Source organism: Nicotiana sylvestris, chromosome 10 (genome assembly GCF_000393655.2).
Source record: "Nicotiana sylvestris chromosome 10, ASM39365v2, whole genome shotgun sequence".
Taxonomy (NCBI): Eukaryota; Viridiplantae; Streptophyta; class Magnoliopsida; order Solanales; family Solanaceae; genus Nicotiana; species Nicotiana sylvestris.
This window is the reverse complement of record NC_091066.1, coordinates 61978339-61997425: the sequence shown is the minus strand read 5'-3', so window position 1 is coordinate 61997425 and position 19087 is coordinate 61978339. Positions and strand designations below refer to the sequence as shown.

At 39.3% G+C, this 19087-nt stretch overlaps 1 protein-coding gene across 1 annotated transcript in view; it reads right to left on the bottom strand.

Moving 5' to 3' along the window:
* Window positions 1-310: 310 nt before the first annotated feature.
* The window catches only part of LOC138879417 (uncharacterized), a 36239-nt gene continuing 17462 nt past the window's right edge, over window positions 311-19087 (bottom strand). The window contains exons 5-6 of the mRNA XM_070159027.1: window positions 629-746; window positions 311-478 (exon numbers count right to left, since the gene is read on the bottom strand). Of these exons, the coding sequence (XP_070015128.1) occupies window positions 311-478; window positions 629-746 (286 nt within the window). The remainder of the gene's footprint in view (window positions 479-628; window positions 747-19087) is intronic.

Below are 19087 nucleotides of genomic sequence, written 5' to 3'. Positions count from 1 at the left end.
TAATGTCATAAGCCTCATCATAATACAGCTTCAAGAAATTATCTCCAGCAAGTTGGTTCGCTATGCACTGATTTGTTGTGTTAATGCCCCAGTAGAATGTATGTTGTATCATTGCCTTAGTCATACGATTATTAGGATATTCCTTTACCATGATTATATATCTCTCCCATATCTCATGTAATGGTTCGGTGGGCTCCTGCTTGAAAGATAAGATCTCATCCCCTAATGCGGCCATATGCCCCGACGAGAAAAACTTTGCAATGAATTTATCCACCAACTCATCTCAAGTAGTGATGGAATGGTTGGGAAGTCACTCAAGCCAATCTAATGCTTTCCCTCTAAGTGAGAAAGGGAATAGTCTCAATCGAAGTGCATCCTCTGATACATTAGTTTGCTTGCTCCCCCAACAAGTATCCACCAAACCCTTAAGATGTTTGTAAGAATCCTGATTGGGAGCACCCGTGAAATACCCTTGATGCTCCAACAGTGTCAGCATCAGATTAGTAATTTGAAAATTGCCCTCCCGGATCCGGGGTGGGACAATTGCACTAGCATATCCTTGGTTGGGAAGCACTCGAGCAGCCACTCTTGGAGGTAGTGGGGGAGGGTCTGGAATATTATCATTAGCCTGACGGCCTCTCCTTTGTCCTTCAGGCACAATAGGAACCTCATCATCAATATTGTCATCTACCTCTTCCCCCGGCGAAAAATCTCCAAGAGGTGCGTTGTTTGCTGCCATTTTGTACCTGAAGTTACGACACACACAAATTACTAACACAGAAGGAAAGAAGAACAATACACAAAACTATTTAGATAGATAGCCAAAACTGTTAGCTCCCCGGAAACGGCGCCAATAAGTAATTGGAGCCAACCCTACATCACTACGAAGTGGTGAGAGCGGTCGAATCAGCTTTTACCCGAGATAGTCGGTATCGAATCCACAGGGAGCTAGAAGTGGGAATTGGATTCCTATCTAAACTAGAGATGCGTAGTGTTCTTAATTACTCTTCCAATCATCTTTTGGTTGAATACTACTTATAATATTTAGGCTAATGATAAGCTAAATTAAATAAAGAATGATTGCTTGTAGGGTTTTCTAATTAGTTAAAGAGGCACTAGGGAAGTGACTTTCTCCTAGGTGAATACTTGACGGGATCTAAAGCCTAAGGCAAAGACGTTATGTCGGGGATTGTGATATAGCCAATGCATGGAATTGCTCACTCTATACCTCTCGGTAGCTTGAGTGACTTTGCCCTAATTGACTTTCTCAAGACCAATTGGGTGTCAAGATTGTGCAAGCAATATAGGCTCAAGTTGGGTATTACTATCTCTAGGTTTAACCCTTTAACTAGGGCTATCAATCTCTTGATTATACCCAAATTCCTTGTTGAACTGATTTTCCTAGACTCAAGATCTTTTTCTCAAGAAGAACCCAAGTCAAATAGGCACAAATTAGTGTTTGCAACCACTAATTCAATATGGAAAATACAAATCAGTCCAAATATCAACTACCCATAAATATCTAAGCCTTAAATCAAAAGACCCATCAAATACCCACACTAGGGTTGAGCCACAACCCTAGCTAATGGGTCTAGCTACCCATAATAATGAAAGAAAACAGAGAAATAGATGAAGAATAACCCATAAGATTTAATTACAAGCTAATAATTGAAGATTCAATGATAAACCCACTATAAAATTACTCAAAATAGTCAAATACAGTCGTTCACGTGCTCTGCTGAAAGTTAGATTACAAATGATGACCTAAAAATGGGAAAAGAAAGTATTTATACCAGGCTAAATTTTTTGGACAAAATTACCCCTACGGGGGTACCGCGGACCGTAAGAAATGGAGTGCGGTTGCGTGAGGCTTTTTGGCTTCAAGTCTCTGCTCTATGAACTTATCCACCGCGGGACTCATAAAATGTACTGCGGCCGCAGTGACTTCAACTACGGTCCGCACAAAAAGGACCGCGGACCACATTGGTATTAATCTCCAAACTCCCAACTCTCTGAACCCCATCTTTGCGGACCGCACAAACTCGATTGCGGCCGTAGTGAGGCCACTGCGGTCCGCACTAAATAGAATGCGGTCGCAGTGGATCTGTTGCACTGTGCTTGGACTTGTTCTTGGTACTTGTGCATGTTTCGTTCCTTTTTGAGCTGATTTTGACTAATTGTCACCTTTTTACCAAACCCTGCAAACAAGTACAACATGTAAGCATTTGGGACTATTTTGTATATATTTTTAATCAAAACTCAAGTAAGAAGGAGTGTAAAATGAACTATAATCCCTAGTTATCATCGAGCCTAACCTCGACGAAGTAGTGATGAGGCTATGACAAGACACCTACATAATAAATCTGTGTAATTTAAAAGTATATGTATAAAATAACAACAAATAGGAGCTAGACAAATAATATATGGAGGGGGACATGTTGAGGGGGATACAAGATAAAAGAATCACAACAACAATGATAACTGTAATAGACAATATGCCTTGAACCAATGAAAACAATTAAACACAGTAAAGAAAAGTGCGCGGCATTACCCTTCGTGCTTTTACTCTCAACCTCACCATATAAATCAACAGAAATAGCATGACATCACTCTTCGTGCATTAACTCTCATAACATGGCACTGCATCACTCTTCGTGCATTAACACTCACAATATGGCACGACATCACCCTTCGTGCATTAACACTCACAATATGGTATGACATCACCCTTCGTGCATTAACACTTACAATATGGCACGACATTACGCCTCGTGCATTAATACTCTCCCTTACCATAAAGCAATGAACAATAACAACAGAGAGATAGAATAACACGAACAAGCCTTACTTCGTCATTTGGTTCCACAATACCAACCTTAACTTTGAAGTCAATACTCAATTATCACCAAAAGAATCTGTAAACATGGTAAGAACGATCAATTTAACAATACTAGTCTCAACATGAATAATATGATCAAAGAAAATAATAATTACGAGGAACCAAGTCCCACCTGCATACTTTAACCCGACAACAACGCATAAGTACTTGTCACCTCACATATACGTTGTACCCAATATCTAAACATGTAGCAAATAGACAAACACATCTTATTCCGTCAAGTCAAGGTTAACCATGACACTTGCCTCGCTTTAAAGACCAAACTCAAAGCTCAATCACTTCTTTGCTTTTCAAGTGCGCCTTCAAACCAATAAAATCTACTAATTTATCAACCAAACGATTCAAATTAAGCCTTAGGAACTACCCACCATTGTAAAGAATTCAATTTAGGTTATTATTGAAAAAGTCAACATCCGGACCCGCTAGAGCCAAACTCAAAGTTCGGACTAAAATCTGATTACCCATTCACCCCCGAGCCCGATTATGTAATTTGTTTTGGAATCAGACCTCAATTTAAGGTCTAAATCCCTATTTTTCAAAAAACCCTAGTTCTACCCAAAAAAAAACTAATTTCCACCATGAAAACTCTAGATTTTAGGTTGAAATCTTAGGAAAAGTAGTGAAAGATTGAAAAAAATTAGTTTAGAATAACTTACCATTGATTTGGGGAGGAAACGTTCTTTGAAAAATAGACTCTAGGGTTCTTGAGTTTGAAAATTTGAAGAATGAACCAAAAATCTTATCTAAGTCATTTTTGATCAGTTGTAGGTGTCGCATTTACGACATGAAGTTCGCAAATGCGAGCCCCGCAAAAGTGAGGAACCAATCGCAAATGTGAAGATCCTCATATGTAACGACCCGATCGGTCGTTTTGAGCTCTGACACATCATTCAGCAGTTTGAGGCCATGAGCAGCTTCATCTCAGGTATATTGACTTGTGTGTATGGTCAGAATTAAAATTCAGGGAGTTTGGAGTCAAATCTAAATGGAAATTCTCATTTTGAAAGCTTAAAATTGAAGAAATGAACTAGGATTGGAATTTTGAGTAAACGACCTCGGAATTGGGATCCGAAGGTTCTAGCAGGTTCGTATGATGATTTCGGACTTGGGCGTATGCCCGGATCGGGTTTTGGATAACCCGGGAGCGTTTTGGCGCCTATTGTGGAAGATAGCATTTTAGAAGAAATTGCATCAGTTTGGCTTAAAATGCATTTCAGTGTTATTGATGTCCGTTTGGAATTCCGAGACTGGGAGTAGCTCCGTATGGTGATTCTGGATTTGGGAGCGCGATCGGAAGTGAATTCGGAGGTCCGTAGGTCATTTTGGAGCCGTTTGGCTAAATATAGAAATTTGAAGGTTTTTGAGAAAATTCGACCGGAAGTGGAAATTTTGATATTGGGTTCGGAATGCGATTCCGAAAGTTGGGGCAAGTCCGTAATGTCGAATGTGACTTGTGTGCAACATTTGAAGTCATTCCTGAATGATTTTGGTAAGGTTTGAGACACTTTGTCTCTTTTAAGGAAGCTTAAGTTGGAAAAGTCAATCGGATATTGACTTATGTGTTAGAGCACTCGAAATGTGAATTTTATGGTTCAGATAGCTTTGTTAGGTGATTTGGGACTTAGGAGAGTATCCGGAATATTTCTGTGATGACCGGTGTAGAATTAAGCTTGAATCGACAAAGTTAGTATTTTGACGAATTCCGGTTGATAGGTAAGATTTTGATCTGAGGCTCGGAATGGAATTCCGAGAGTTGTTGTAGCTTCATTATGTCATTTTGGACTTGTCTGCAAAATTTGAGATCATTCGGACTAGTTTTGACGTGTTTCGACATCGGATGTGAAAATTAGAAGTTTCAAAGTTCATAGGCTTGAATCCGAGGTGAATTTAGTATTTTTGCGTTGTTTTTGGTGATTCGAAGAAACAAATAAGTTTGTGTCATATTATGGGACTTGTTAGTATACTTTGTTGGGATCCCATGAGGCTCGGACAAATTTTGGAAGAGTTTTTGGAAGTTTTTTGCCGTTTTGAGCATAAATGTAATGATCTAAAGGTTCATTTTTAGTTCTAGAGATCCAAATTTGATTCTGAAACTTCTGGAATTTTGATAATGAATTATAGGACTGATCTGGAAATTTTGGTCTAATTTCATCAAGTCGCGATTGGGTTTTTGACGCGAAACATGAGTAATTGTTTAACGAGCAAAATGGATATCGCACTGGGCAAATGAGCTTCGAATTGAGTTTCGATTGAAGGGTTGTGTTCGTATTATTATTTGTGACTCATAGGAACAAGAATCGTCTAATTCCGAGTTCGTATGAAGGAGTTAGAGCCTTTTTAGTGAAATTAAAGAGTGCTAGTGCATCAGGTCTGGTGTGGCACTTTTAGCGACCAGATTAGCACCTTTAGCGACCAGATTTGGGTCTTTAGTGACTAGATTTGCTTATTAAAAGCTGCTGCATTTCTGCTCCTTTTTTTTACCAATTTTCTTGCGAAATTACATGGTTTAGGGAGATTTTTGAGCAAGAAATCATGAGAAATCTTGAGGTAAGTCACTTGTGATTATTTCTACTCCATAATATTGAATTATCATCGAATAATCCGACTAGATTACATGTTTTTAAGGTGTAAATTGGGGATTTTGGACCTAGGGATTTGAAAATAAGATTTGAAGATTTGAGGGGTCATTTGAACTCCGATTTTGGTAAATTTTATATGTACGGACTCGTGGCGATACAAGGAATCCGGTGATGTGACTTGCGTAATTTTTCGACAAGTGGGCCCCGGGCTCAGGTTTTGCGAATTTCGTGAATTTTGATATTTTTCGAGTCTTTTCGATTGGGTTATATTCCCTTAGCCTATTGTAATGTATTCGTTGTGGTTTTGACCAGATTCGACGCGCGAAGAGGTAAATTCGAGAGGCAAGGGCATAGCGGAGTAGACGTTGGACCGTCTTGAGGTGAGTAATGATTTTAAATGATGCACTGAGGGTTTGAAACCCCGGATTGCACAACATACTGCTATGTTGAGATGAGACACGCGTTGTATGACGAGCGCGGGGTCATTTACTATTGGGGATTGTGACTTGGTCCATCCCAGTTGATATTTTTACCGCGTAATTGATAAAGATTTATTGTTTTTCACTATGATTGGGCTTATTGCCATATTTGGGCTTCGTGCCAATTATCTGAAATCTTTTGTGAATTTACATCACTATTTTCCTCACGAATTGAAATATTATTTGAACTCAGTCCAATTGAATTATATTATTTTGTGAACTCAGCTACATTTATACTCAACTCGAGATTTAATGATATTTATAATGCTGTTGAGCTGAGCACTATTGTTTTACTGATGCCCAAGAGGCTTATGATTATTTTCTGGACTGATTGAGGCCGAGGGCCATACGTGAGGATATGTTGAGTGATGTGAGGAGGCTTTCAGGCCTCGAGTGTTATATGAGGAGGCTTTCAGGCCTCGTGTGTGATGTGTGAAGGCTTTCAGGCCTATTGATATTGCGCTTGGGCTGTAGGAGCCCCTCCGGAGTCTGTACACACCCCCAGTGAGCGCAGGGTACCCAGGTGAGTTGGGAGTGGGCCCGAGAGGCCGTTGCTTGTGTGTGGTGAGTTGGGAGTGAGCCCGAGGGGCTGATGTTGTGTGCTGGTGAGTTGGGAGTGAGCCCGAGGGGCTGATACTATACTGAGATTTACATATTGAGCCCGAGGGGCAAGCTTTTGATTTATCCTTACTGTGGAAATTATTTGTCTTTACTGTTTTAAAAGAAGAATTATCTGATACTCACTGTTTTACTGTATAACTGATTTTACTGCTTGGGATAGCGCTATATTGTGCCGTTATGAGATTTCATGTTTTCAGTCGTTATTTCTTTTTATTACTCACTGGGTCGGAGTACTCACATTACTCCCTGCACCATGTGTGCAGATACAGGCAGAGCTGAGTTCGCTCCTGAGCGCTGATTCTTTCCAGACCAGGCGGTGACTAGGAGTAACGAGGTAGCTGTTGACGTCCGCAGCCCCGTTTTCTCCCTTATCTTTGTTATTTATGATAATTCCAGACTTTGTAAAATATTAGTAAACTCTGTAGTAGCTCATGACTTGTGACACCCCGATTTCGGGCTGAGTTGGGATGGTTTTCCTTGTTCTATCACGTTTATTTCGCATTTAAGATTATATTGCCCATGATTTAGACTTATTCCTGCTAAGTAATTTTAAAGAGATGTTTTGTTTTGTTGATTGGCAGGCCTTGTCCTCACGAGAGGCGCCATCACGACCGGGTTGGGATTTTGGGTCGTGACAAGTTGGTATCAGAGCCTAGGTTACTTGGACTCGCGAGTCATGAGCTGGTTTAGTAGAGTCTCGCGGATCGGTACGGAGACGTCTGTACTTATCCTCGGGAGGCTGCAAAACCTTTAGGAAAAACTTCATATTCTTGAATTCTTAATCGTGACTCCTTGATTCAGCTTGAAAAAGTAACTTTTACAGTTCCTTCCACATATTCGTATGCGCGAACAAATGCTCAGTATTAGATGTGCCTTGATGGCTTGTAATTCCCCGATCGATGGGCGAGGTGTAATCTCTGTGAGTTTGATGTTATTCCAGTCGGGAGGACTTGAGGCCAGATCATTGCCTATGGCTTGAGCACCGGGGTGCTGATTATGTGAGCAAGTGTTTTGAACTTATATGTTCGGTATTGTCCCTATTAGTGGGAATGATGGATGGATAGCTACGTGATGAGTATGTTACAACTGCGAGATGTATCTATATGACTTGGAAGTGACGATGGAGACCTGTTGGATGATTGATGGACTATTAAGTGTTTGATTTTTCATTGTGATGCTTTGTCGAGTTGTGGATATGTTGTTAGGATGGTTTTGGTGATTCTCTGGCAGGTGGATAGGCCCAATTACAAAGGAAACTCTGCCGAAATTTTTGAAAAATTTAGGACTTAGTAAAAAAAAAAAATTGTCGCCTAATAGTGGGCTTAACTGTTGTGTGAGTGAATGAAGGAGTGAGTTTAATCTCACCATGGTATTACGACAACAATAGTGTATATGTGTTGTGATCTATGGCTTCGAGCCAAGTTGGGGAGTTTGCTATTGATTAGATAATTGTGCGGTCATGCGCTATGTTGGTTCTGGTTCGAGGCATGCTGGCGAATCAGCTCTGGTTACGGAAATTGGTCCGAAGATGGCACGATTGAGGGAAAACTTGGACAAAGGCTACATGGTGCTTTATAGATGTGTGAGAATAACAATATGTCTTAAACTGTCGTTGGTAAAGAATGCTCGGTGCATGGAGCAGGAAGATGTTTGGTTGTACTGGAATGAGATCATACCCTGAGGTGTCAGAGTGCTAATGAGGCACATGTGGTTATGTTCCTTGGATCAGGTGAATTTCATTTTGAATAAGAGTAAATGACTTGAGAGAATGGTTCTAATGTGTTCGAAAGTCGTGTAATAGTGGCTTTGAGCTAAGTGGGAGAGTCCCACCGCTTACGATTGGGTTGCATGGTTAATTACCTACGTGAATTCTGGTTATTAGCATATTAATGGGTTATTGCGGCTACGGAAAAGGACCATGAGTGGTAATTTGAGTAAATGAATTGTTGAATGCATGTTATAGTTAGCTTTATTGGCTCATGTTCGGACTTGAGGGAAGATTCATGATTTATGCCTCGTATATGTGCAGGCTTCGAGGGAAGTGATCCCGCTGGGTGCTTCATAGAAAGGGTATTCATATGTTATAAAATTCAGTGGAGTGGTTGCATTCGAGGCCAAGTCGGAGCGGGTGGTTCTCAGTAACGGTCCTCATGAATTCAAAGGGCAAAGTGTGGTGCCTAATGATGTTAACATTATGGATCAGATAAGAATCAAGCTTTGTAACAGCTTATGAGAAGGTGCCCAAAATGTTCTATAATATTTTGACTTGCGGTGTAGATATGAAATGGTTCGTGGGATTTGAGACAGCATGGTCTCGTGATTCAAGGTCACTCCGGAGGAGTGCAGATGGAGTATGTTATGTGTTGAATGGAGAAGTATTATTTCCAAGGCAATTAAGGGTAAATTGGAAGGAGGTAGGTTGATTAGCCATAGTTGAATTGGCATATTGGTGTCAGTGATCAGTTCCTTCAGCGTGAGCAAGTTATGCAAGTGATTTGTGGCGGTACGTGTGAGGCTTGTCGGCCACCGTAATTGATTTTGTTCCGAAGCATTCTTCTATTATGGCTTGTTATGTGGAGGCAAATCCCGGAAGAGTTATGGTGGCTTGGACCACTACTTAGATATTGGCATATTCGACGGTTATGAGAATTCGCCTGTATGTTGCTATAGTTCTCCAGAAGTAAGTTAAATAGAAAGTCTTATGTGATGAAATATTAGCCTATCGGCGGTTCCAGAGTTGTGATGGAAATCCTGTCTATAGTATATCGGCACGTGAGGTGTAGTGAGTGGTATGGAATTTGATGTAAGGACCAAGGTCGCAGTTTGGTCAATGACTGTGATGTCACAAGTTCGGATGAGCAGGAAAGGAGTTCCAGTGTTTTGAGTAAGATGGGTATTGATGTCAGTATCACCTGAGACTGGTGTTCTGCGAGAAAGGCTTTGCATCCTGGTTAGGGATTCTTGATCACTTTTCAGCGTTAGTGCAGCCGGTGGTTTGAATGTGCGAACCCGTTAATTATTTTGGAAGATGGTGGGAGCTTGTCCCACAGGAAGATTGTATAAGTGTGACATGTAGTCACTTGATTAATTAGAAATTTAAACCAAGTATGAGAATTTTGGTAATATCATCCATTTGAGAATTTATGCCTGGAGGGCACTCTGCTTATTGGGTTATAGATCTGTGAAATATTATTGGCATATCTTGGCACGATCAGAATCGGCTTGAAGTCGATGGATAGATGTAATGTGAATAATGGCTCTATATCATGCCATATGTGTGCATTTTAGTAACGCGTTCCTCATGGAGGAGTAGTTAGGTTGATGTTTCATTGTCAGATATTTTGCGTAGTGATACATTGCGCCGTGTGAGTTGTGAGATGACTTGAGAAATTGCTATGTGTTGAGAATCTTTGTAGGAATGACATTATATGAGCATCTTGGCTCTTGAAATTCAGATTTTACATCGCACCTCAGTTGTGCTTTTTTGTAGCTTATAACGCTATATGTCCCTCAGAGATATTATTATGCACTTATCATACTTACGACCGATACTCGGTATTTTGTTGTAATGAGCAAATTTGGCTCGATGTGCATCTCCTTATGTGAGATCTATGTGTGGATTGGGTGGCACGCCGCCATGGGTATGTTATCTGGATCGGGTTGCACGCCGCAACAATGTGATGTTGAGTATAGTTTTCTATATGCTATTTTGTATGCCTTGCTTCCTGTTTTCTAAGGAAAGTCCGTATTAGTGCGTGGGATTGGTAATTCCTTCCAAAGTTCGTTTTTTTATCGCATTTGAATTGGTAGCCTATTGGCATATTAGGGCATTATATGCGGCTTTTGATTATGTCTGGGGTGGATTATTGCTTGAGCAGTTTGTAATGGGTGAGACGAGATCATTGAATTCGAGATCAACGCAATCTAAGTATATGAAGTAAATTAAGGGGCTAAGACCATTGTTTGGTTCATAATAAGGTGATAGTTCTTGCCAGAAGTATAGATCCAATGAATTGTTGATTCAACAGTTGATTATGAATTTCGGTACATCTTTTCAGCCGTATCAGTGTTGTAAAAACTAGAGCAAGACTTATGTAGGTCATGAGATGCAATGGGAGCATCAGATTTGTGGAATTTCGACTATCATGTTTAAAGAATGTTATTGTGGTCCTATGAGTAAAGTGATGCAAAGTGTGAATTCAGCAAAGTTATGCAGCCATGTTTGGGTACAGCGTGTGGAGATTGATATGGTGGTCGTATGATGGAAACAGGCTTGGCAGGAAATTCAGGATGTTGGAATTGGACCTAATGGCTTATTTGCTTGAATAAGGGAGTATATCTATAGAGTTATCGAGCTAATGTGCTCAACTGAGTGGTGGTAGCACGGGAAGGTGCATGAGGTGTTAAACAAGTGATTTCAGACTACTTCAGTGTAGTTCTCAGCACGTTCGAGGACGAACGTATGTTTAAGTGGGGGAGATTGTAACGACCCGATCGGTCGTTTTGAGATCCAGCGCGTCATTTAGCAGTTTGAGGCCATGAGAAGCTTCATCTCAGGTATATCGACTTGTGTGTATGGTCAGAATTAAAATTCAGGGAGTTTGGAGTCAAATCTAAATGGAAATTCTCATTTTGAAAGCTTAAAATTGAAGAAATGAACTAGGATTGGAATTTTGAGTAAAAGACCTCGGAATTAGGCTCCGAAGGTTCCAGCAGGTTCGTATGATGATTTCGGACTTGGGAGTATGCCCGGATCGGGTTTTGGATAACCCGGGAGCATTTTGGCGCCTATTGTGGAAGATAGCATTTTAGAAGAAATTGCATCAGTTTGGCTTAAAATGCATTTCAGTGTTATTGATGTCCGTTTGGAATTCCGAGACTGGGAGTAGCTCCGTATGGTGATTCTGGATTTGGGAGCACAATCGGAAGTGAATTCGGAGATCCGTAGGTCATTTTGGAGCCGTTTGGCTAAATATAGAAATTTGAAGGTTTTTGAGAAAATTCGACCGGAAGTGGAAATTTTGATATAGAGGTCGGAATGCGATTCCGAAAGTTGGGGCAGGTCTGTAATGTTGAATGTGACTTGTGTGCAAAATTTGAAGTCATTCCTGAATGATTTTGGTAAGGTTTGAGACACTTAGTCTCTTTTAAGGAAGGTTAAATTGGAAAAGTCAACAGGATATTGACTTATGTGTTAGAGCGCTCGAAATGCGAATTTTATGGTTCAAATAGCTTTGTTAGGTGATTTGGGACTTAGGAGTGTGTCCGGAATATTTTTGTGATGATCGGTGTAGAATTAAGCTTGAATCGGCAAAGTTAGTATTTTGACGAATTCCGGTTGATAGGTAAGATTTTGATCCGAGGATCGGAATGGAATTCCGAGAGTTGTTGTAGCTTCATTATGTTATTTTGGACTTGTCTGTAAAATTTGAGATCATTCGGACTAGTTTTGACGTGTTTCGACATCGGATGCGAAAATTAGAAGTTTCAAAGTTCATAGGCTTGAATCCGAGGTGAATTTAGTATTTTTGCGTTGTTTTTGGTGATTCGAAGAAACAACTAAGTTTGTGTCATATTATGGGACTTGTTAGTATACTTTGTTGGGATCCCATGAGGCTCGGACAAATTTTGAAAGAGTTTTTGGAAGATTTTTGCCGTTTTGAGCATAAATGTAATGATCTAAAGGTTTATTTTTAGTTCTAGAGATCCAAATTTGATTCCGAGACTTCCGGAATTTTGATAATGAATTATAAGACTGATCTGGAAATTTTGGTCTAATTTCATAAAGTCACGATTGGGTTTTTGACGCGAAACATGAGTAATTGTTTAACGAGCAAAATGGATATCGCACTAGGCAAATGAGCTCCGAATTGAGTTTCAATTGAAGGGTTGTGTTTGTATTATTATTTGTGACTCATAGGAACAAGAATCGTCTAATTCTGAGTTCGTATGAAGGCGTTAGAGCCTTTTTAGTGAAATTAAAGAGTGCTGGAGTATCAGGTCTGGTGTGGCACTTTTAGCGACCAGATTAGCACCTTTAGCGACGAGATTTGGGTCTTTAGCGACCAGATTTGCTTATTAAAGGCTGCTGCGTTTCTGCTCGTTTTTTTTACCTATTTTCTTGCGAAATAACACGGTTTGGGGCGATTTTTGAGCAAGAAATCATGAGAAATCTTGAGGTAAGTCACTTGTGATTATTTCTACTCCATAATATTGAATTATCATCGAATAATCCGACTAGATTACATGTTTTTGAGGTGTAAATTGGGGATTTTGGACCTAGGGATTTGAAAATAAGATTTGAAGATTTGAGGGGTCATTTGAACTCCGATTTTGGTAAATTTTATATGTACGGACTCGTGGCGAGACGAGGAATCCGGTGATGTGACTTTCGTAATTTTTTGAGAAGTGGGCCCGGGGCTCGGGTTTTGCGAATTTCGTGAATTTTGATATTTTTCGAGTCTTTTCGATTGGGTTATATTCCCTTAGCCTATTGTAATGTATTCGTTGTGGTTTTGACCAGATTCGACGCGCGAAGAGGTAAATTCGAGAGGCAAGGGCATAGCGGAGTAGACGTTGGACCGTCTTGAGGTGAGTAATGATTTTAAATGATGCACTGAGGGTTTGAAACCCCGGATTGCACAACATACTGCTATGTTGAGATGAGACACGCGTTGTATGACGAGCGCGGGGTCATTTACTATTGGGGATTGTGACTTGGTCCATCCCAGTTGATATTTTTACCGCGTAATTGATAAAGATTTATTGTTTTTCACTATGATTGGGCTTATTGCCATATTTGGGCTTCGTGCCAATTATCTGAAATCTTTTGTGAATTTACATCACTATTTTCCTCACGAATTGAAATATTATTTGAACTCAGTCCAATTGAATTATATTATTTTGTGAACTCAGCTACATTTATACTCAACTCGAGATTTAATGATATTTATAATGTTGTTGAGCTGAGCACTATTGTTTTACTGATGCCCAAGAGGCTTATGATTATTTTCTGGACTGATTGAGGCCGAGGGCCATACGTGAGGATATGTTGAGTGATGTGAGGAGGCTTTCAGGCCTCGAGTGTTATATGAGGAGGCTTTCAGGCCTCGTGTGTGATGTGTGAAGGCTTTCAGGCCTATTGATATTGCGCTTGGGCTGTAGGAGCCCCTCCGGAGTCTGTACACACCCCCAGTGAGCGCAGGGTACCCAGGTGAGTTGGGAGTGGGCCCGAGAGGCCGTTGCTTGTGTGTGGTGAGTTGGGAGTGAGCCCGAGGGGCTGATGTTGTGTGCTGGTGAGTTGGGAGTGAGCCCGAGGGGCTGATACTATACTGAGATTTACATATTGAGCCCGAGGGGCAAGCTTTTGATTTATCCTTACTGTGGAAATTATTTGTCTTTACTGTTTTAAAAGAAGAATTATCTGATACTCACTGTTTTACTGTATAACTGATTTTACTGCTTGGGATAGCGCTATATTGTGCCGTTATGAGATTTCATGTTTTCCGTCGTTATTTATTTTTATTACTCACTGGGTCAGAGTACTCATATTACTCCTTGCACCATGTGTGCAGATACAGGCAGAGCTGAGTTCGCTCTGAGCGCTGATTCTTTCCAGGCCAGGCGGTGACTAGGAGTAACGAGGTAGCTGTTGACGTCCGCAGCCCCGTTTTCTCCCTTATCTTTGTTATTTATGATAATTCCAGACTTTGTAAAATATTAGTAAACTCTGTAGTAGCTCATGACTTGTGACACCCCGATTTCGGGCTGAGTTGGGATGGTTTTCCTTGTTCTATCACGTTTATTTCGCATTTAAGATTATATTGCCCATGATTTAGACTTATTCCTGCTAAGTAATTTTAAACAAATGTACTATTTTGTTGATTGGCTGGCCTTGTCCTCACGAAAGGCGTCATCACGACCGGGTTGGGATTTTGGGTCATGACATCATACCCTTGCTTTCTTCGCAAATGTGAACCTGACTTTTTGTGATCATATGATCGCATTTGCGATCACTGCCTTCCGCTGACTCACTTCGCAAATGCGAAGAATATTTCGTAAATGCGAACTCTATGTGGCCTAGCAACTCTTTGAAAATGCGAGGAGTAGCTCACAAATGTGAAACCCTTAGAGGTCGCAAATGTTATGCCTGACCTGCACCAGAACTGGAAATACCAACAATGTTCTAAGTCCAATTTTCACTCAGTAGCCTATTCGAAACTCACACGAACCCTGGGGGCTCTAAACCAAAAGTGCACACAAGTCTAAAAATATCCTACAAACTTGCTCGCGCAATAAAATCGCCAAAATAACACCTAAAACTACGAATTGAGCACCAAATCAATTGAAAATTTCAAGAAAATTTTAAAACTTCTATTTTCATAACCGGACATCCGAATCACGTCAAACCAACTCCGTTTCTCACCAAATTTCACAGACCAATCATAAATATGGTATTGGACCTATATTGGGTTCTGAAACCAAAATACGGCTCCGATATCCAAAAGTCAACCATTGGTCAAACATTTCAAATTCATTAAGCCTTTGACTTTCAAATTTCTACAAAGTCCGATAACTCGGGCTACAGGGTTCCGAAATCGATTACGGACATACGCCCAAGTCCCAAATCACGATACAGACCCATCAGGACAATCCAAATACAAATCTGGGTCCGTTTGCTCAAAATGTTGACCAAAGTCAATTCAAATTGATTTCAAAGTTAGAATTTCATATTTTTATCAGTTTTTAACATGAAAACTTTCCGGAAACACGTCTGAACTGTGCATGCAAATCGAGAAGGTTAAAAAATGAGATTTTTAAGGCTTCAAAACGCAGAATTAGGTTATAAAACATAAGATGACCTATTGGGTTATCACAAAAAAAACCATAATTAGATAGCATTTAACAAAAATTTACGAAATTCTAGTAGTTGTTTGCAATTAACAAATACGACAACTAATTAATTATATTTCTAGAAGAAACCTATAATGTTGGACTAGGGTTTTAAAAGACTTTTTTGGGACTCGCCTCGGGGCTTACTAGGGAAGGACACTATCAAAATGCCTTGAGGTTTTATGTGTGGGGCTTAGTTCTATGAGGCTTACGCCCCTAAGCGCTCGAGTGCGCGACCTAAACACACCTAACACTAAACGCTCGGGGTTCGCCCAATAGTTCCTATGCAAATCATGTATCGAATTCATTAATTAGTATTGTTGACTCTCAAAATTATTTAAGAAATGAATAATTAAAGTTCTTTCATCTAAAGGAAGACGAAAATTGTGAATAACTCAAAAAAAAAAGAACCATAGTATTGCATACTTACTAATTGAGAACATCGTGAAGGTGAATATCCTTGGAACATTCTTTTTGAAAGTAGATAACCAAAATTTATATCTTTGTGTTTTAGTTTTGTGCCTCTCAAAATTAATTATACATTATTTCTTTGCTATTTAAAAGTAATTTTGCATTTACTTATGAAGACGTAATATTTTAAATTACAGTATTAATAAAATTTATAGTGTATTTACTTTTAGGAGGTAAAATATGTTGTTTGATAATATTTTTTAAGTAATTATGATTTTTAATTGTATGGATGTTAAGACGTTATAGTTGATTTATATTTCATAGTAAATTTAAAAATATTTCATTATTTATACTTGTAAAATATGCTCGATATTTTATTTTTATGAGTTTTTAAAATTCTTTTTAGTTTTCTTGAACTTTTAATGTACTTTTTTAATATAGATTTTTGTGTTATAATATTATATTATTTTATTAGTTAATAAATTAAAAAATATAAAGATTTGTGGGTCTTACGCCCCATGTCTCGAGGCTTACGTCGCACCCCGTCTCAAGTAAAGTGCCTGGTCTTACGCCCCCGCCTTTTAAAATACTGTATTTGACCAATCCCATTAAAATAGGGATTACTAAGTGATGGAATTCACATATCTTTTAAATTTGTTCCCACTACTTTCTCTCCCCCATTTAATATTGTGTACTTTATTGTGCCAATGCTAAAATATCTCTATAACTGTCACGCCCCGAACCGGGTCTGGACGTAACACAACACTCGGTGCCTGACTACATGTGACCAAGCGAACCAACTGGCTGACTGAATCAACATGTGATATCATAACATACTAAATGCGGAAGATAAACTTACATATGCTGATATACTGAAAGTTTGAATGATAAAACAATTAAAGTGCGGAAATACTAATACAGTTGTGAAATATATTTGTTGCCAAAATAGCTTAATATGAAAAGTCTGCGACTCTGTCTAGCTGTTACTCTAGTCTATGAAGCCTCTAATGAAGTACCGAAAACACCGACTATCTGTAAATGTTGAAAGACTATAAAGTAATGATAATGTCCCGAAAGAACTGGGGATCACCAAATAGCTGGTACGAGAATCCTAGCGCTCTGAATCATCAACCTGTAAATCATTACCTGCATCGTGAAATGCAGGCGCCGGGCAAAAGGGACGTCAATACATTTGAATTGCACTGGTATGTAAAGCAATTGAAAGAAAGAATTGTGAGCACGTGATTTTTGCCCTATGAGAACTACTCCCAAAAATTCAAAATAAAATAGTTTTGTGTTGTTAGTGATTTATTTGTATTTCTTTTTTGTTTGCGCATGTTTGTTTCTACCTTAAACAAGAAAAATAAAAAAAAATATGTGTTGCATGTGCATTTAGGATTTAATTACGCATTTTGGAATTAATTAAATCATGTCCTATTTTAAAGAATGAAAATCACAAAAATATGAATTTTGGTAACTTTGTCATTTCATTGTTTAATTGCGTGATTTTATCTTAATCAATATTTGATTTTGTGTGTTAATTATTGTTAGGGATTAATTAATTTCTTTTTAAATAAGCTTGATTTTACAAATTAATTTAGGAATTTTGGTTTTAGGAATTAAAAAGAAAGTAAAAGGGAAAAGAGGAAACAAGATAGGAAGGGTAAAATTTTTTTTGGATTGGGCCAGTTTTAAAAGGAAAAATCTAGGCCCAATGTCACCCCAAGTCAGCCCAATACCCGCCCCAATCCAACCCGTCTCCAGCCTCAACCAAACGACGTCGTTTCAGGCATTTCAATCTGGACCGTTGATCTCAGCTGATCAAACGGTCCCAAAGCTTTGACCAAACCCGACCCCCGACCCGTCACTCCAATACCCGGACCGCCCCAGTACTACTCCAAATGACACCGTTTGAGTTAAGTGAACTGATCTGGACCTTCGATCTCTCTTGATCGAACGGCCAAGATCAAACCACCCCCCACTATATAAATGAAACCTCATACCCAGCCCTTCCCAGTCCAAACCCATGTTCATCATCGTCTCTCAGAGACGAAGCCCCTCCCCCCAAACCCTAGCCTCCATGGCATTCCCTCGCCTGAAACCCGGCGGCAATGACGCCTTCGGCCACCAAAATAACATCCCTGAACCTCCTAACCACCCCCAATCCAAATCTAGTACCCGTTTGCTTCGAATCATCCTCAAACTTCTCGAATCTTCATTTGAAGATTTGAGCAAAACCTGGACCTACCCCAATCCGCCCTGAACTCACACCCTGTCATCCCTTGACTTCCCTCATGACCAAACCCTCGTTGGTTTGGTTCGAATCTGGCTAGAAACACTCGAACCCCAAATCGAAATGTAAGAACCCTAGAAAAACCAAAACTGGTTTCTGTCCGAAGCTTAAGAGGTTTTGGGTGTTTAACTGACCTTAGTCGAAGTGTTCTCAGTTGAGAACACTCGATTAAGGTTCGTTTGACCTCAAAAAAATTCAAGTTCGAGTCGATTCAAGACCGTCTGTTCTCCGTTCCATTCAAGGTATTTTTCCTTTTTTCTTTTATTCTATTTTTGATGTTTTAAATGTCTGTTTATTTGTTTAGTATTGTTATATTAATTTTTCAATTTTTGTCGATTGTTCTGTTCTTCTCCCTCGGACCTTTTTATTTGGTCGAATTTGTTTCTGTTCTTTGTTGTGTATAATTATAGGCTGTGTAATCGATTCGAATAAGTTCGTCGATTAGTTAAGTTTTATTATAAATCCCTGTTTCTTGTCAATATTGTTTGAATTGCCTGATTATTTATTTCTGATTGATTGCTGTCAATTGTTGTGGGCAATCGGTTAATTAGTTTTCGTCGATTAATTCGTTCTTGTTTGTAAACCAATAAGTTAGTCAAATGGTTGTTGTGTGTGCTTGATCTGTGGACACTTAGCTTCAGGGCATTGTCAATAGGCTGACAATGATCCTGCATTCATGTTCATTTTGATTCAATTTTCAGTTTCAGTTTTAATGATTCTGTTGAGTTATGTGTTGTGATTTAAATTCAGTTCATTGGTTTCAATTGGAACTCAACCCTAGTCATTTAGTTGTCAGGAGAATTGGTTATAGCTGTTAGTCAGGTTTAGTTTTAAATCATTGTTAGTTTGAACAGATTTTAGAGTTAAAAGGTTTTAATACAGATGAATGATTGTATTAGGGGCAGTAATATTA